Source organism: Spermophilus citellus, assembly GCF_964194105.1.
Source record: "Spermophilus citellus genome assembly, chromosome: 1".
NCBI lineage: Eukaryota > Metazoa > Chordata > Mammalia > Rodentia > Sciuridae > Spermophilus > Spermophilus citellus.
Window position 1 is genome coordinate 143,013,645 of NC_138182.1, and position 16,996 is coordinate 143,030,640.

The following is a 16,996-nucleotide window of genomic DNA, read 5'->3' on the forward strand; positions in this document are numbered from 1 at the left end:
ACCTTCAGCACCAGCATCACCCTCTTCGATGCTGGGAATCCTGCTCCTGGGAGATGGACTTTCCACTGACCACAAGCTTCCTATTCTCATCCTAGACTGTGCCATTGACCTCATGATGGGTGAAATCATACTGGGACATGTTAATGGTGTAGTTGGGGGTCACTGATGGCAATAGTGCTAGAGTTGAAAGCAGCCCTAATGACCCAGCGACTGCTGTCTGTTGAGTAGGGAGGAACAGAGAGACTTAATTATTTTTGATAGCATTTGTCTCCTATTTAAGATATTCCTACACTCCTATATTTAAGATTTTGTTATATAAATTCAATATTATTTTTTCTGGTATAACCTATCCATGAGACCATCAAGGAATGGAAGAATGTTACATCCAATTTCTTTATTATAGGACTACAAAAATTTGTCCCTCCTTGTTAAGGTTTTGGTAAGTTACTTTTTGTTCTTTCTGTGGTACTGAGAATTGAACCCAATGCTCTACCACAGAACCACACCCCATAAACTGTTTTAATATCAACCCCTATGTCATTATCTTTAGTAAACTTTACAGTCATGATTATTCTTCAGTCCTGACATTAATTATGCCCTTTTCCTTTTTCATTGATCACCAACAGTTTGTCAATTTTATCATTCTTTTCAAAGAATCAACTTATTGTTTGTTAACCTTTTTGGGGGACATATTATATATTTCACTAATTTCTGCTATTAATTATTTCCTATTTAGGTTTAATTTTGTTATTACTTTGGTTTCTTGAGAATAATGCTTAATCAACGTTTAGTCTTTCTTTTCATGTATGCATTTAAGACTACAAACTTCCCTTAAAGACCACAGTAACAGATAATGAAACAACAACTTGATGGATCATCAATAGATTCAAGAAAAGTGATTGACAATATTCAAAACTGTACTTTTTTTTTTTTTTTGGTGGTAGCAGGAATTGAACACAGGGCCAATGTATCACTGAGCTGTATCCCCAGTCTTTTTTTTTTTAAATATATTTTTTAGTTGTAGATGGACACAACACCTTTATTTATTTTTATGTCGTGTTGAGGATCGAACCCAGTGACTCACATATGCTAGGCAAGCACTGAGGTATAACCCCCCAGTCCTCCCCAGTCCTTTTTTTTTTTTTTTAAAGAGAGAGGGGAGAGAGAGAGAGAGAGAGAGAGAGAGAGAGAGAGAGAGAGAGAGAGAGAGAGAGAGAGAGAAGAGAGAGAGAATTTTTAAAATATTTATTTCTTTTAGTTATTGGCGGACACAACATCTTTGTTGGTATGTGGTGCTGAGGATCGAACCCGGGCTGTGCACGCATGCCAGGCGAGTGCGCTACCGCTTGAGCCACATCCCCAGCCCCCTCCCCAGTCCTTTTTGAGACAGGATCTTGTTAAGCTGTCGAGGCTGGCCTTGAACTTGTGATTCTCCTGCCTCAGCTGCCTGACTTGCTGGAATTATAGTTGTGTACCACTATGGCTGGCTAAATCATAAATCCTTTTTAACAAAATATAAGTAAAAGGGGACTCATGAACACCACAGCAAACAGCATGCTTAAAGGTGATTTCTGAAAGATTTCCCCGAGATCAGGAATAAAGATAGGAATTCCACTCTGACCACTTCTACCTATCACAGAATTGAATATTTTGGTCAATGTAATAAGAAAAAAATGTAAAATGGCCAGAAATAAGGTTTTTATGAGCATATAAGCATGCAGAATAATCCAAAAGAATCCATAAAGTGTTAGAATCTAAATGAATACTGCAAGATTGCTAGATATATAAGCTCATTATAAGTTAATTATGCATTCATTTATTTTAACAAATAGAAAACAAAAACCTAAACACTTTGCAATAGTATCCAAATAGCCAATAAGTATTTGAAAAGATGCATATTATTAATCAATCATTATGGAAATTACAATTAAAATCACAATACCAGTACATACTTACCTTGAAAGGGAGAAAAACAATAGGCTGACTAGGCTGTGGTGGAGACCATCTCTGTGACAACCAGTTCTCTCTCCTAGATTAATCACATGCTTCCTGGCAGTGGGGAGAGTTGAAGGAGGTTCCTGAGGTTTGCTTATAGATCACCACATTGCTGAACTACAGGGTGTGGGTCCCCCCAAAATAGGCAAATAAAGTTATTTTCCTAGAACTATTAAAAAATTATCAAAAACTGGGTGGCTTAAGACAGTAGAAATGTATCATCTCAAAGTTCTCAAGGCCAGAGTCCAAAATGAAGAGGTCAGCAGGGCAGCACATCCCCTGGAGGCTCTAGAACTCTCCATCTCTTCCAGTTCCTGCTGTTGGCATTACTTAACTTGTGGCCTACATCTGTCTGCTCTGTCTTCATTATGGCTTTTCCTCTGTGTATTTCCCTTCTTTTTCTTTTTCTTATGAGGACGCTTCTGCTGGCATTTAGGCCCCAACAGATAATCCGAAGTAATCTTATCCCCAAAGTGTTTAATTATTACATCTAGATTCTTCTCCCAGATAAAGTAACTTTTACAAATTCCTGGACAGGGTATAATGCTTTTGGCTAGCTGTTATCCAGCTAACTTCACTTGTGTTTAATATTTTCTAAATAGAAGAAAAAACTAGAGAGACTAGAGAGCCTGTCTGGGGAAAAAACAGCCTGGGAAAACATGGTGCATATGTTGAAAAGGGAGAACTAAGAAGAAAGACTTGGTCACTACAGGAGTAACATTCTCTGGATTCAGAGGGATGACTGGAGATTTTACAAAGGGGTGCTGCAGCACAATTTCCTTCTTCCTCAACAGGACCCTGTCCCATAAAAAGACTGCATTACCACATACTTGTCCAAAGGAGTTGGCAGTAGTATGCTGCCCAGTTGATACCCATTCTTTCCTTTTTCACTGAAAAGAACTCCAATTTTGTTTGGGGTATCAAATGCTCAGATCAGATCAGTTCCCTAATCTCCTCAGAGGTTATACAGCAGTTTTGATGGGATGTTAAGTAGAAATACTTAAATGGAACTTCTGAAAAACCTTTTGCTTTGCTAATAAAAAGAGATACACATTTGTTTATTTTCCTCTAAGTCCTTCCTTCCTGAAGTACTGAGGTGACTCCTTGGGGTCTGTCAGGTTCTCCAAGTCCCTTATAGCACTGTAGAGTTACTATATCAGCCCTGAACAGTTTGTCTGGGGTCTTTTCTGTTATAAAAGAAAAACAATCCCTAATGGAGTTTAAGTCACTCTTAATTGGTTTGTAATCAAGATACAACTTTAACCTAAACAAACTGTTGTTTCACAGATTCCATATGATCAACAAAAACAGACCACTTCAATTTCTCTGCACACTTAAAAAAATAAGGCTGACTTCTAACCAACACAGATCCCAGAACAGCACTCTTGAGTGTACACGTGTAATTATTTCATCTATTCCATACATTTGCAATAAAGTACAGAGAAGGTTAATGTAGACTCTTTATTGATTCCACCAATGTATCAGTAGATATGGTAATAATAAATGGTACCTTTACATTCTCTTAACCAAAAATATAACAAATATTTACACTCAGTAAAAATACAAAAAGCATACAGAGGCACTGTCTTTCTAAAAGACATAAGTTTAAGAGGTATCAAAAAATAGGAGACAAACATTGCTTGTTATAGGATACCTTACAATCACTGAATTGTGCAGTATAGTTGCTATTTTGATAATTACAATGGTGCAATTTTGTTTTTGTCTTTTGCTGATAAGCTTACGTTTCAATTTAAAAGATCAAGTGTAACCGCATTCTGTATATCAAAAATAAAGAAGCCTTAAAAGAAGCACAACAAAAGCTAAAGATGAATTGGGGTTCAAGTTTAAATTTAAAAATGTATTTGACACTTTTCTGAAGAGTCATCCTTTTTTTCCCTAGCCTTTAAGTAATGCTCAAGGGATACAAACACTTTAACATAATGTTTTGTATCCAAATAACAATCACTGTTTTAACTATACAAAGAAACTCCCCCTGCTCCACCTTTTTTTGGGGTGGGGCAGGGGAAAGAATATTTTATAAATAACACATTTCTAAGTTCATCCTTAGAAATCCCCATGATTACTGCTGCATTTCCTGTCTAGGAGAGATGCTCAGGAAGGTGACATAGATGACAATGATCTATCTGACTTATCACCTTCACGAAAACCCATTAAAAGATTCTTCTCCCCAAAGATCATCTTGAAATCATTATTCGAGGAAATGAGAATCTGTTAATTACAATAAACTTTAATGGAACTATATACTGGATTTACTAATTCTCCAAATCTTGCATTACGAAGAGATTCTGCTGAAATTTAACATTTGGCAAAAGTTTACACTCAAGGTTTACTGTTTTTACAAGTTTTGGCAGATGTAGAGTTGTGGTGGGAAGAGTGGGCACTAGTCTTTTCAATGAAGTTTAAATTTATAAAACAAACACAAAAAGGGATTTGGAACTGGAGCAAGGACAGGTTAAGGCTTCCCCATTCTAGTCATATAAGAAACTAAGAAAAGACTGAGAAATGTACCCTAAATTTTGAAAGAAGTCAATAGTTCATGATTTTGTAAGGGATTTATACTTATCAAACTACAAAGCATTTGGTTTTATTTCCTGATCAATGTGATCAGCTGATCCACTCACAGTTAAAGCTAAATACAACAAAGGCAGCTACATGGTGCAAGTCCAAAACCACAGGCCTCAACTCTCTGAGCAAGGTATTGTTTACACCACTAAGAACAAAGACAGTAAGGCTTCCATTTGGTTTGAAAGACCTGCTAAATAAACAGATGCTGTGCAAATAGCACATATTTTTTTTCTGGAGTAATGGATATAAAATGGTGAGAATAAATACCCAAACTTGATAAAAAGGTGGTTATAGCAAAAATATCTTTCTTTCTTTTTCTTTTTTTTTTTTGCTGAGGACACAAAAAGGATGTTATGTAAATCACAGAATAAAAAATTTATAATCAGAGAACCACTATTTATAGACCAAATTACTAGAGTGTGACTTTCAAGCCAGGATTTTTGATTCACTTTCCTCTTCAAAGAACCAAGAAAGCTATGAAGAGACCTAGCTTTATTTTAACATTGGGGTTAATCTCTAAGGCTTAAGTTTCAGCTTAATGTCCCCCACCAGGAGATCATCATTTTGATGGGAAAAATGAATTGCTATGATTTATCACCTGGAATTCATTTATAATTTTAATAAAGGAGACAGGCAAGAAAATAAGAGAGAAAGACAGCTAGGAAAAAATACAGATTCTTAAAAAAGAAGTCACTAACTAAATCCTATATGGTCACATATGGAGAACCATTTTGAAGTAAATCCATTAGGCTCCAAGTTGATTTGGACAGTGCACCTTAATGGCTTTGGCTTTTTTTTCTCCCCTCCTTTTCTTCCTTTTTTTTTTTTTTTTGGTTATCACAGAAGTTTATGAAAATCCCATTTGCCTTTACGTTAAAAAACAAATGAAAAAAATTTAAATACAAGTAGAAAACATTATATTTAATTCGTAAAAAAATGTGAAAAATCTACATACAGCAAATAGTCACTGAAATTTTAATTAAATATTTAAATTAAGAATGCCATGCCCAAGAGGCCAGAAAGCTACGTCTCTCAAGGGCTAAAATGAGAAACAAGAGACAATCATTTTTACATTTCTAGCTCCTCTTTCTCCCACAGAGTTTTCAACCAGTTATGTACCTTGGTGGCTACTGAGCTTTACTGAGATGGCTCAGAGCTGCATGTTTTATTAAGATTAGATGCAACTTGTGCTGAGAGATGTGGGATATGTTGCCGGACAATGCATAATGGCAAATTCGTCTTCATGATTACAACATCTATGATTATACTTCTTTTAAAAAATGAACTCCATACTTGAGTTGTCAGAAATTTTAGTTTAGGGTTTCCTTAGAGTAGAATTCTCTAGAACTCATTCTCTATTAGGTTTACTTTTAGTTTATAATTAGATGCAGCATGACTTTCACTTCAGAAAGAATTAGTCTTTGGAAATTAAGGTTCCACCTATCATTTTACCTCCCCTCCCCTTTCCCAAAGGTCTGACAAGAAACCCTGTGGCAACTTCATTTCACACCATGATCTAGAAGGTTCCTAACACTTCCACTGCAAAGGGCTTCTTAGTTTACTCAAACTGAACCTACCCCCCCCCCCAATTGCATTGGTGCTCAGATCAAGTTACATCTCCATATAGATCAAACACAGCATCTTTACAAAGATGACTTCTGTTTAGTCAGACCAGAGACAGTTTTATCACCTCAAACAAACATCATCTAACAATGGCTCCCACATACAAACAAAACCACAACACTTTAAATAATAAATTACTTTTTAAATATACAAGAGAAAGCTTGATATTGGCAGACATTTTGAATTTGTCCTTTAGTCCAAGCTATGGCTTGGAAATAACAATACCACTACCTTTAAAATAATTTGTGAAAGGAAAATCTACAGTGATATACATGGGGATGACTCTTGAGTTTGGATTGGTTCTGTAATGTGGTCCCAAGGCAGGTATGGTGTACAAAGTGCAGAATGGTATCCAGGCACAGCATTAATAGCTGAGGAAACTGCATCTTCAGAGATTAAATGAAAGCAAGTACCACTCAGGTCTATCTCACTGCTCATAGTACAAGGAATGAAACCTCTGGGTTAGTAGCAGTGAGCTATTTGTTGGCAATGACCTGCAGAATCATCAGGGTTTCTGTCCACTTCTTCAAAACTTTTGGTGGTCTTCAAAAGGGTCATCCAATGGTCAGACAGCTGACACCTGTTCATTTTCTGAAAATTAAAAAAACCCACAAACAGCAGATCAGCATGTTAATGAAGATCGAGTAATAATCTAGTGATCTGTTGCTGTTAGAAAATTTATCAATTTCAACAAAAAAAATCCTCAACAGCCTATCAAGGCCCACATTTTATTGTAATGACACTTTTGATCACAACAAAGGGTGAAAAAAACCTGGAATTTCATAAATGTTTTAAATTCATTTTATTATTTTACTGTTCAAAAGGATAAAATTTCATTTATTTCTGCTGAGTGTGGTGGTACATGTCTACAATCCCAGCTACTCAGGAGACTGAGGCAGGAGGATTGCAAAATTCGAAGCCAGCCTAGGTAATATAGTGAGAAGCCTGTCTCAAAATAAAAAAGGCTGAGGATACAGTTCCTGGGTTCAATCCCCAGTACCACAAAAAAAAAAAAACCAAACAAAAAAACTTGATTTAAGAAAGCCAATTATTTTTCAAATTATTACCACAGGTACAAAGTCAGTCAAGGATATTGCAAATAAGAGGAACTGTATCAATAACATAATTTCAGACAATTTGGCATTTGAAACATTTCCATATGTTGATGTAAATCACAACTCTACTGATGTCAAGTGTTTCCTCTCAAAATTATCCTATTAGACTAAGTTGCTGCTCTATCAAAGATAAGAATACTCCATTGGGACCCAGCAGAAAGGTACTGGGATCATAAAAAAGAGCAGCTTGCATCTCTATTTAAAAAAACAAAACAAAACATACAATCATGTTTAGGGATTTCTTATTTTTTTAGATAGATTTTTAAGGTATTAAGAAAACATTAATTACCATAAAAGAGCCAGAGTAAAAATCATTTTCTATTAATTCAGCAATTCATTTAAGACCCATTAAGGTAGGTTGTCAACATACCATCTGCTTCGCTATCTGCATCAGTCACATCTGCTAGTTTAGGATGGGATGGCTCCAAATTATGCCTCTGAGACTGAGTTACAATCTTCGATGGAACACACGCCACAGGGCTGCTACTGAGAGAAGCTGGTGGCAGTCTAGAAAGGCTGTTATGCATCATCTTTGACCTTTGCACTGCCACACTATAATCTGGAGGTTTTAGGTGCAGGTGGGGTCCTTCTTTTATGTCCGCTAAAGAAATTCCCATATATCCTGGAGGAGTAGGAGGTGGCTCCCTATACCTATCATCCTTCTTGGGTGAAGTTACACAGTACACTGGCATGAAAAATAAGCAGTGGAAATGTTAATGAAAAATGTAGGAAATAACACACACACAGAAACTTATGATGATGACAAAAGAACTTAAAATGGATAAAATAAATTTAAATATAATGACAGCAGATTAGCTTAATAAACAATACTGAAACCTGTTTTAAAACACAGGTTACATTAAAACACAATTACGTTAAGTTTTATAAACATTCAAAGAGTGTGCTGAAGATGACATTGATGATAAACTTTCTTCTACAGTTTAGCACTCACATCACAGAAGTGTGAGACACATCCTGTACTAACACTAGTCCTAAAGACGACAAACATTTAAAAGTTCACCCTAACCATCATTCTCTGTTGACTAGTCGAGTTTTCAAAAGATGTTTGGGGTTGCTGGAGAGCTGTTTCACCCTTTCCTGGAGACATGAACCACTGTTCTGTGGTACTACTGGGCAGATTAGTTCTCCATCCAAGCATGTGGACAAATTTAACTTTACCCATAAAGATGAACTCATCTTTTTTTTAGGACCTTACTTCTAACTTCTGCTTTTGGATTAAATAGAGAAGGAAAAAAACCATAATCTTAGAAAATTTATCTTAAATTAAATTTCTCTTATTTTCAGTGGACATTAAAAATTAATGGTGACTTTAGCTAGGTGTGGTGGCGCACAACTGTAATCCCAGCAGCTTAAGAGGCTGAGACAGGAGAATAGCAAGTTCAAAGCCAACCTTAGGAAAAACAATGTGAAAAGCAACTCAGTGAGACCCTGTCTCTAGAGGATGGGGATATAGTTGAGTTGGTAGAGTGCTTGCGTTGCATGCTCAAGGCCCTGGATGCAACCCCCAGCATCCCCCCCCCCCCGCCCCGACACACACACAAAACGAGAGCTAAACACCCAATCTATAGTGCAATTTAGCAAGTGACTATAAAATAAGCACACTTTAGCAATTAAATGTGATATCATGACTATGTCATAGAATTAAGAACTGATCATGAATAATATAGATTTAACAAATAGTCATTCCACATATGTAGAAGAGCAGAGACTATTATTCAAATATTTATATAATTCAGGGAATAAATTTTTCAAAAATATTATTTGATGGCTAAATACACTAAGAAAGCCTAGAATGAAATTCACAAATTATTTTGTACACTAATGATATGCAAAAGGAAGGTATAATGAAAAATGTTTCAGATTGATTTCTTTCTTTTTTCATGGTGCTGAAGATTGAACCCAGGGCCTCCTGAATGCTAAGAATATGCTCTACCACTAAGCTCACTCATATTTCCCCCTCTCACTTTTACTACCTAAAAGTAACATAAGAATAAATGTTTCTACCATGCATGCCTAGCAGTTGTGGTCCAAATAATTTCTTCCCCTTATGACAAAGAGAATAATATCTTTATTACTACTGTATAGTAATGTGATGATATTCTTCAATGAACCAAAAATATCTTAAAAAATAAAACATGACAAATGTATTTCCTTAACTACATATTTTCTCACCAGACTTTTAATTTTAATGGCTTGAATACTCCAAAACTCTTGAGAAGCCATGAATTTTAGGGACAAAGAGAATGATTTTTTCCAAGAATAAAATCCTGGCCAATATATTCCACTGCCTTATTAATATTATTTTTTGCCACAATCTCTGAATACCAAGTATACAACAAAGCACACAACTTACCAATCAAGCCCTTTTCTGTGCTTGAAGTGACAGTTTTATAAACTGGGTCAGTGGCATCCTTTGGGTCCAAGCTGTCAGATGACTCAGTGGGGATGCTCTCCAATACTCTCCGTTTAACTGTCCCATAATTTGGTTCATATGTATCAGAGAGAGAACTGGAGGAGGCCCAACTTTGTCTCAACTGATTAGTCTCTAGGTTTCCCTTACACTGGCCACAAGTTCTAGAGCAGCCTTTAGGACAGGAGTAGGGATCACAGTCACTGGGTTCTACTTCAGCAATGGGATCATCCAAATGAGTATGCCTATAGGAGTTCAAAAAGTCCAAGCTTTTTGGGTTTGGAAGGCTCTGAAAGTTGTCATGGGAGCTGCTTGAACAGGAAGTCCAACTTCCACGACCACTATCAGCTGCTTCAATAACAACATGCTCATGAGAAATCTCTTCATTGCTCATAGAAGCTGAGACAGCTAAACCTTTGATTAAAGATGGTTTTGAAAGCATCCACCTGCAATTGGAGAAAACACACAATTAGAAGTAATTTACTGGCTTATTGGGCAATCTTTCTTCTGTCTATTCCAAGTATAAGCTCTTATAACAAACACAGAACATACACAACTAGAAACATACAATGAAAAAACTCAAATGCTTAGGCAAGGTTTCCTAAAAAGTTTTAAAAAATACATTTTAAGTGAAAAATGCAATGATAAGGTTTGAAATGAATAAAATTAAGCAAACCTTTTCATTCTATTTCAATATACTCTTCTCCAATGAGTATAGACATAAGAATCCATAGCTTAAGAAACCATGTTTTACTTTTCAAGGTATATTTGAAGTTAGCCTATTATAGTACCAAGTAAACAGCAACTTCCCCCACAATCTATTAAATGAATCCTATCATTTTTGGGGGGAATCTTCAAACTTAGGCTGATTGGCCAAATCCAGCTAACAGCCCATTTTTTTTTTTGTATGGTCTGGAGCAAAGAACGGTTTTTTATATTTTAAAGGGCTTAAATAAAACCATATGCAGCCTGCTTGTCTAAAATATTTCCTATCTAGTCCTTCACAAAATATTTGTGAACCTTTGATTTATAATATGGAAAAGGGGTCAAAAAATTACAGGCCAAGGTCAAATCCAGTCCTCTGCCTAGTTTTGTAAATAAAGTTTTATTGGGGGCTGGGATTGTGGCTCAGAGGAAGAGCACTTGCCTAGCATGTGTGAGGCCCTGGGTTCGATCCTCAGCACCACATAAAAATAAATAAATAAAATAAAGATATTGTGTCCAACTACAGCTAAAAAATATTAAAAAAAATAAAGTTTTATGGGAAATAGTCATGCCGATTTGCTTATGTATTGGCTACAGCTGTTTTGGTGTTAACAATAAAGGCAAAGTAGTTGTAACAGAGATCTTATGGTCTGTGACATCTAAAATATTTAGAATTTGGGGCTGGGGATGTAGTTCAGTGGTAGAGAGCTTGCCTAGTATACCTGGGGCCCTGAGTTAGACCCCAGGACAGGAAAAAACAAAACAAAACAAAAGTAACAAAAAACAAACAAGGAAAAAAAAAAGAAAACCCCAATTTTTATAAAAATACTTACTCTATGAAATCTAGAATATACCTTAAAATAGATATTAAAGTAGATGAAGCTTAACAATAATCACTTTAAAGTTTTGATGCTTTATTGAAGATTTCTATTTTGCTTGATTCTAAAAAGAAATTGGAAGATTCTAAAGAGAAATTGGAAGTTAATTTTTTTTTCTCTTTCTACATTTTTTTTATTGGTGTATTATAGGTGTACATAATTGGGACTTCTTGTTACCCAGTCATACTGGAGTTAAAATTTTTTTTAAAAAATTAATCTTTGATAGCTCATTATTCTTATTCAAATCATGATATCAGAAAACAAGATTAAGGACTGATACCACTTTCCCAACCAGTCTATGATACGTACAACACTGGGTGTACATGTTTTTTTTTTTTTTTGGTACTGTGGGTTCAACCCAGGGGCATTAAACCACTGAGCCTCCATCCCCAACGTCTCCTATTCTTCTAGCTTTTTTTTAGATTTTCGAGACAGGGTCTCAGTAAGTTGTTTAGGGCCTTACTAAGTTGCTGAGGCTGGCTTTGAACCTGTCATCATCCTGCCTCAACTTCCAGAGTTGTTGGGATTACAGGTTACAGGCATGTGCCACCACACGGTGAGGGTGTACTTTCTATTATACAATTTTCGAGACACTTTTAAACTAACAGCCAGTTTCTTTTTCTTCTTTTTTTTTTGGGCGGGGGGAAGAGAGGGGTGGTGTTGCTGGGGATCCAACCCATAGCCTTGAACATGCTACGTAGTAAGCACTCTACCATGCAAATTTACCATTGGGTTAAATCCTGAGCCCTAGTAACTTCTATCATTTAGAAGTTACTTCAATTCAGTAACACTTTAAAAATAAGCATCCCTAGCTGGGAGGGAAGGCTAAGGCAAATTTGAGGATGGCAAATTTGAGGCTAGCCTCAGCAACTTAGCAAGATCCTGTCTCAAAATAAAATATAAAAAAGGGTTGGGGTGCCCCTCAGGGGTAAAGTGTCCTGGAGTTCAATCTCTAGTACCACAAAAAGAAAAAGAAATCATCTATACATGTTTAAAAATGTACTTATTTCCACATTCGGCATAGAGAATATGTGCTTGACTTTTATATTCTTTTACGGAATATCTTGCGACTTAGGGAAGGTACAGGGTTAAGATGGGGAATGCGGCTTAATGATTGATGGCCTCTTGGCTAAGGTTTTATAGTTTGAACATAGATAAGGATGGTTTACCCAGGACCAAGCTGAGTATGGTCTCCTATCCCTGAGGAGTGCTCTGTCTTTTCCAATGTCCCAGTGGATTCAGCGATTGCCATGGTCTGAGAACACCGTTCATCCTGTAGAGTTGTAGACATGGAGTCAACAGAACAATTGCTCACGATGCTGGACCGTGAAGAGATCTCGCTATGGCTGGAGTCCGACAAGTTGTCCGATTTAGCTGATGGTATAAGTGCATAACCTGAATGGAAAAAACAAACAAACCAAAACTCTAATCAAACTTCAAAGGAATATGAGTGGGAGTAGTTAGGGAGAGGACAAATAAAAATATAAATATCTATATAGATGTAATAGTGCCCAATTTCTCCACATACTCCCCTAAATATCTGCTAACCTACTTATCCCACATCTCACCAATACTCTAAATTCAAGAGCAAAGCCAAAATCTAGCATTACTAAGAATTTGTCCAAGGGTATATCTGGCCTAGGCTCTCCCAGAGTCACAAGTATTTAATAAAACAAAAAAGCATTAAGTACATTACAAATATTAAGAAGTACACATAATAGAGTTTCTCAATTTCTTTTTAGCCCTATGCCCTCTTCCTTTGATTAACACAAATATTTCCTGGCCTGATTTAAATCCAAAATAATACCTTGAGGTAAGGGTGGAAGTCAGGACTACATTTTTGCTTTTTCAAACTACATATACTTACCAAAGATGTTCTGGTTATGCCACCTAAGAAGTCTTGCTCCAAGTTGAGAATCACTGTTTCAGTATTTTATTTTATTTTTTTGTGATGCTGAGGATGAAACCCAGGAATTCCACATTCTAGGCAAAAACTCTACTACTGAGCCATACCCCCAGTTCTGTTTCAACATCATTATTATTTTTTTCATGATTATTATTAATATTATTATTTATACTGGGGACTGAACCCAGAGGCATTCTAGCACTGAGCTATATCCACAATCCTTTTTATTTTTTGAGATAGGATCTTGCTAAGTTGCTGAGGCTAACCTTGAACTTATAATCCTCTTGACTCAGCCTCCTGAGTTGCTGGGATTATAGGTATGAATCACCAAGCCCAGTCCTGTTTCCATATTTTTAAAGATTGTTTTGGATTGGACTTAACTATATACCTACTTTCCTTTTTCTTCATTTCTTTGAAGAATATTCAACAGCTGAACAGATAGATTTAGAAAAATATATAATGAAAAAACAAAACAAAACAAAACAGTGACTATATGTTTTAAATTCTTCTGTGACTTACTGCATAGCAGATAGCCAGATTTTCTTTTGTATTCTTTGGGTTAAAAGGGTAAGGATGGAATGAGGTAAAAGGATCCAAAAACAAAGTTGAAAGGAAGTGACCCAACAAGGGGGCAGGTCTCTAGAAAGCAAACAGTATCTTCTTGTTCATGGAGTGAGGTTCAACAGGTATATGACCTTGGACCAATCAACAGGATATGACCTTGGACCAATCCCTCAGGTATGTTACTAGCATTTTCAGAGCCTTAGCTTTCTTATACATACAGAGAGGAAGTCAACTACCTAAGCTCTAAGATCTTTTTCTGAATTAAAACTCTTGGGAGTTTATTCACCCATGATTGTAGTCATTCAAAAAAAAATGTGTTGTGCAATAATCACATTAATGGCCTCTTTAACTATTTCAAGGAGAAGTATCAAGCCCCAGGAAATGTGCAATTAACCCATGGCTTAGGGGCCCAAGAACCAGGTTAAGTCAAGACAAGCTAGCCTCCTTAGTTGCACATTTTTGATCTTGAGGATCATTGTTATTTGCTAATGCCCATAAACTGATCAATTTTTAAGAGGATCAATAAAATGGATATGGTAAATAAAATAAAAAAATAAAAAAACTTCCTTAAAAGAAAAACCATTGCTCTTTTATTCTTGGAACACACTTGACTTACTTTTTGAAAATAATTTCATCCTTGTGTGTTAGTTATTTCTCAAATATAATGTATTTCAAGAATCACCTGGAAAGCTTACTACGATACACATTCCCATGCCCACTTCTGGCAACTTATGAGGTCTGGGATGGGGCATAGTAATATAATTTCTTTTTTCTTTTTGGTACTGGGAATTGAATTTAGGGGCACTTGACCACTGAGCCACATCCCTAGCCCTATTTGGTATTTTATTAGACAGGGTCTCACTGAGTTAGTGCTTCACCAAATTGCTGAGGCTGGCTTGAACTTTCATTCCTCCTGCCTCCATCTCCTGAGCCACCGGATTACAGGTATGCGCCACTGCACCTAGCTTATTTATACAGTTTTAAATAAGTTTCCCAAATGGCTTTGAACCTACTGTTAGATCAGTTCCTCCTTTCACAATCAGAGATATGTGAAAGACAGATAATACAAAAAATGGATGTGAAAAAGATCCAATTTCTTGCCTCCTAAAAACATCTTTGTCCATTAGCTTATAATGCTGTAGGGAGTACTAAGATGGCAATAAAATTCTCTAAGGCAAAGAGAGATAACTATCAGATAATTAAAAAAAGATAATCAAATCAGATTTTTACCAGGGGTTTTATGGCGAAAATGAACACTAATTCCTGAAAAGCTTCTGTATTTATTTCACTCACAGACCCAGCTGTAGGAAATAAAGCCAACTACAGAAAACAAGAGTATAACATTTACTAACTCAATACATTAGTAAAATAACATGCACAAATAAGGCACTTTTAATCAAGATTACTTTGTTATAAGAGGACCTGTAATACTAATCATAAAATGCTTATTAATAGCATCTTACTAAGTTGTCTCTCCAAGTGGCTTAATTTAAGCTACATTTACATTAATAACTGAAAACAAATTTAACACTGTAATAAGGAACTTCGTCAGAGTGTCTTCCTCCTTTTAGACTTGAATCGCGTATGGAAGCAGTTTAAAATATTACTGTTGCCTCGGCTATTTGAATTGAAGATGTCATTCCCTTTCTCATCTTTGATGTTGCTTCCAACATCCTTCACTTTCTCACAGCTGTCTGTAGCTTGATTGTGATCTGCGTCCTCTTTTTGGCTGTTGACTAGTCTCTCCCTTGAAAGAGTTCTTTCCCTAAATCTTCTAAACGGGGATGTCATTCTTTTTCTGGTTGTGTTCTCACAACTTGTCCTGTCTCTATTCTCCTCAGTGGCCTTCTTGATCCTGTCTGTTCTTTTGGCTGTGCTCCTGGTAATCTGAAGGATTTTCTTTTGCAAGTAAACCCCACCTATTCCGGGGCAGTTCTGGCCACTGATCTCGGTGCTGGACTCACAGGGAGGGGATGAGCAAGGCCCTGAGAGGCGCAGGAGGATGCTGTGATCAGATATGATACTGCCAACTGGAGGGAGAAATGCAAAAACCCTGACATGGTCAATTAATTCTTTCCAATTAATCACAATCAGCCTACTAAAAAATTTATTATCTTGACAACATCTGCAAAACGGAAATCTAGCAAAAATATTTTTAATGCATAAAAAATGTATTATATAGCATAAACACATTGATATTATAATAAGACAGAACATAGGAGAAAGATTATCTTGATCAGAACAGGCTGATGGTAACAGTGTTGAGAGTAAACCAAAGTGGTCAAATCATCAGAAAATATATGACTAGAGTAACAGGTAACCAGAACTATTTCTCAAAAGAAATTATGCCTGTCTAGAATTTTCCAGCAGATTTTACTAAGAAAAAGCTTAGTAAAAACCAAATGGAACACAAAAATAATACATATTAACACGTATATTTACAAAGCATCATTTCTGATGCTGCTGTGGCTCTAAGGTGGAGAGGTTGCCTTTCTTAAGTGCTGAGGAAGACTATATAATGCTTAAAGTCTCTCAACTTCCCTCTTTTAAAAGTGCTTACTTGTTTAACTACTTCTTACGAAAATATGAAACAGAATTATTTTCTAAATTGTTAGAAAACAACTAATTTCAAGCCAGGTATGGTGGTGTATATCTGTAATCCCAGCTACTCAGGAGGCTGAGGTAGGAGGATCACAAGTTCAAAGCCAATCTACGTAAATTAGTGAGGATGTAGTTGAGCAGTAGAGCACCAGTGGGTTCAATCCTCAGTAGCACAAGGAAAGAAGGGGAGAAAAACAGAAAACAAATAATTCCAGAATCGAGATAAAACCAAGAACGGATCCTAATAACATATTTAGTGTAATGACAGATAATTGGCAAAAACCTGTCTATGGAAATATCATACTCAGTTGAGCGAGTTATTTATATGTGTGTGTGCGTGCGTGCATGTGCGTGTTGTGTGTGTGTACTGGAGACTGAACCCAGGAGCCATGTCCCCAGCCCTTTTTATTTTTATTTTGAAACAGGGGCTTGCTAATTTGCATAGGACCTCACTAAGTTGCCAGGGCTGGCTTTGAACTTGTGATCCTCCTGCCTCAGCCTCCCTAGCTGCTGGAATTATAGGCAGGTGCCACCATGCCTGAGTTTTTTTTTTTTTTTTTAAATATTTTTTAGTTGTAGGTGGACACAATAT

At 36.3% G+C, this 16,996-nt stretch overlaps 1 protein-coding gene across 9 annotated transcripts in view; it reads right to left on the reverse strand.

Moving 5' to 3' along the window:
• Positions 1–3,442: 3,442 nt before the first annotated feature.
• Positions 3,443–16,996, reverse strand: part of RAPGEF6 (Rap guanine nucleotide exchange factor 6) — a 213,992-nt gene continuing 200,438 nt past the window's right edge. For 8 of the 9 annotated variants that reach the window (XM_081279815.1, XM_081279813.1, XM_081279814.1 and 5 more), the window contains 4 exons: positions 12,503–12,728; positions 9,694–10,196; positions 7,690–8,004; positions 3,443–6,795 (listed from right to left, as the gene is read on the reverse strand). In XM_081279815.1, coding sequence (XP_081135941.1) covers positions 6,770–6,795; positions 7,690–8,004; positions 9,694–10,196; positions 12,503–12,728 — 1,070 coding nt within the window. In that variant the 3' untranslated portion in view covers positions 3,443–6,769. The remainder of the gene's footprint in view (positions 6,796–7,689; positions 8,005–9,693; positions 10,197–12,502; positions 12,729–16,996) is intronic. The other variant, XM_081279817.1, reaches the window with a different exon arrangement.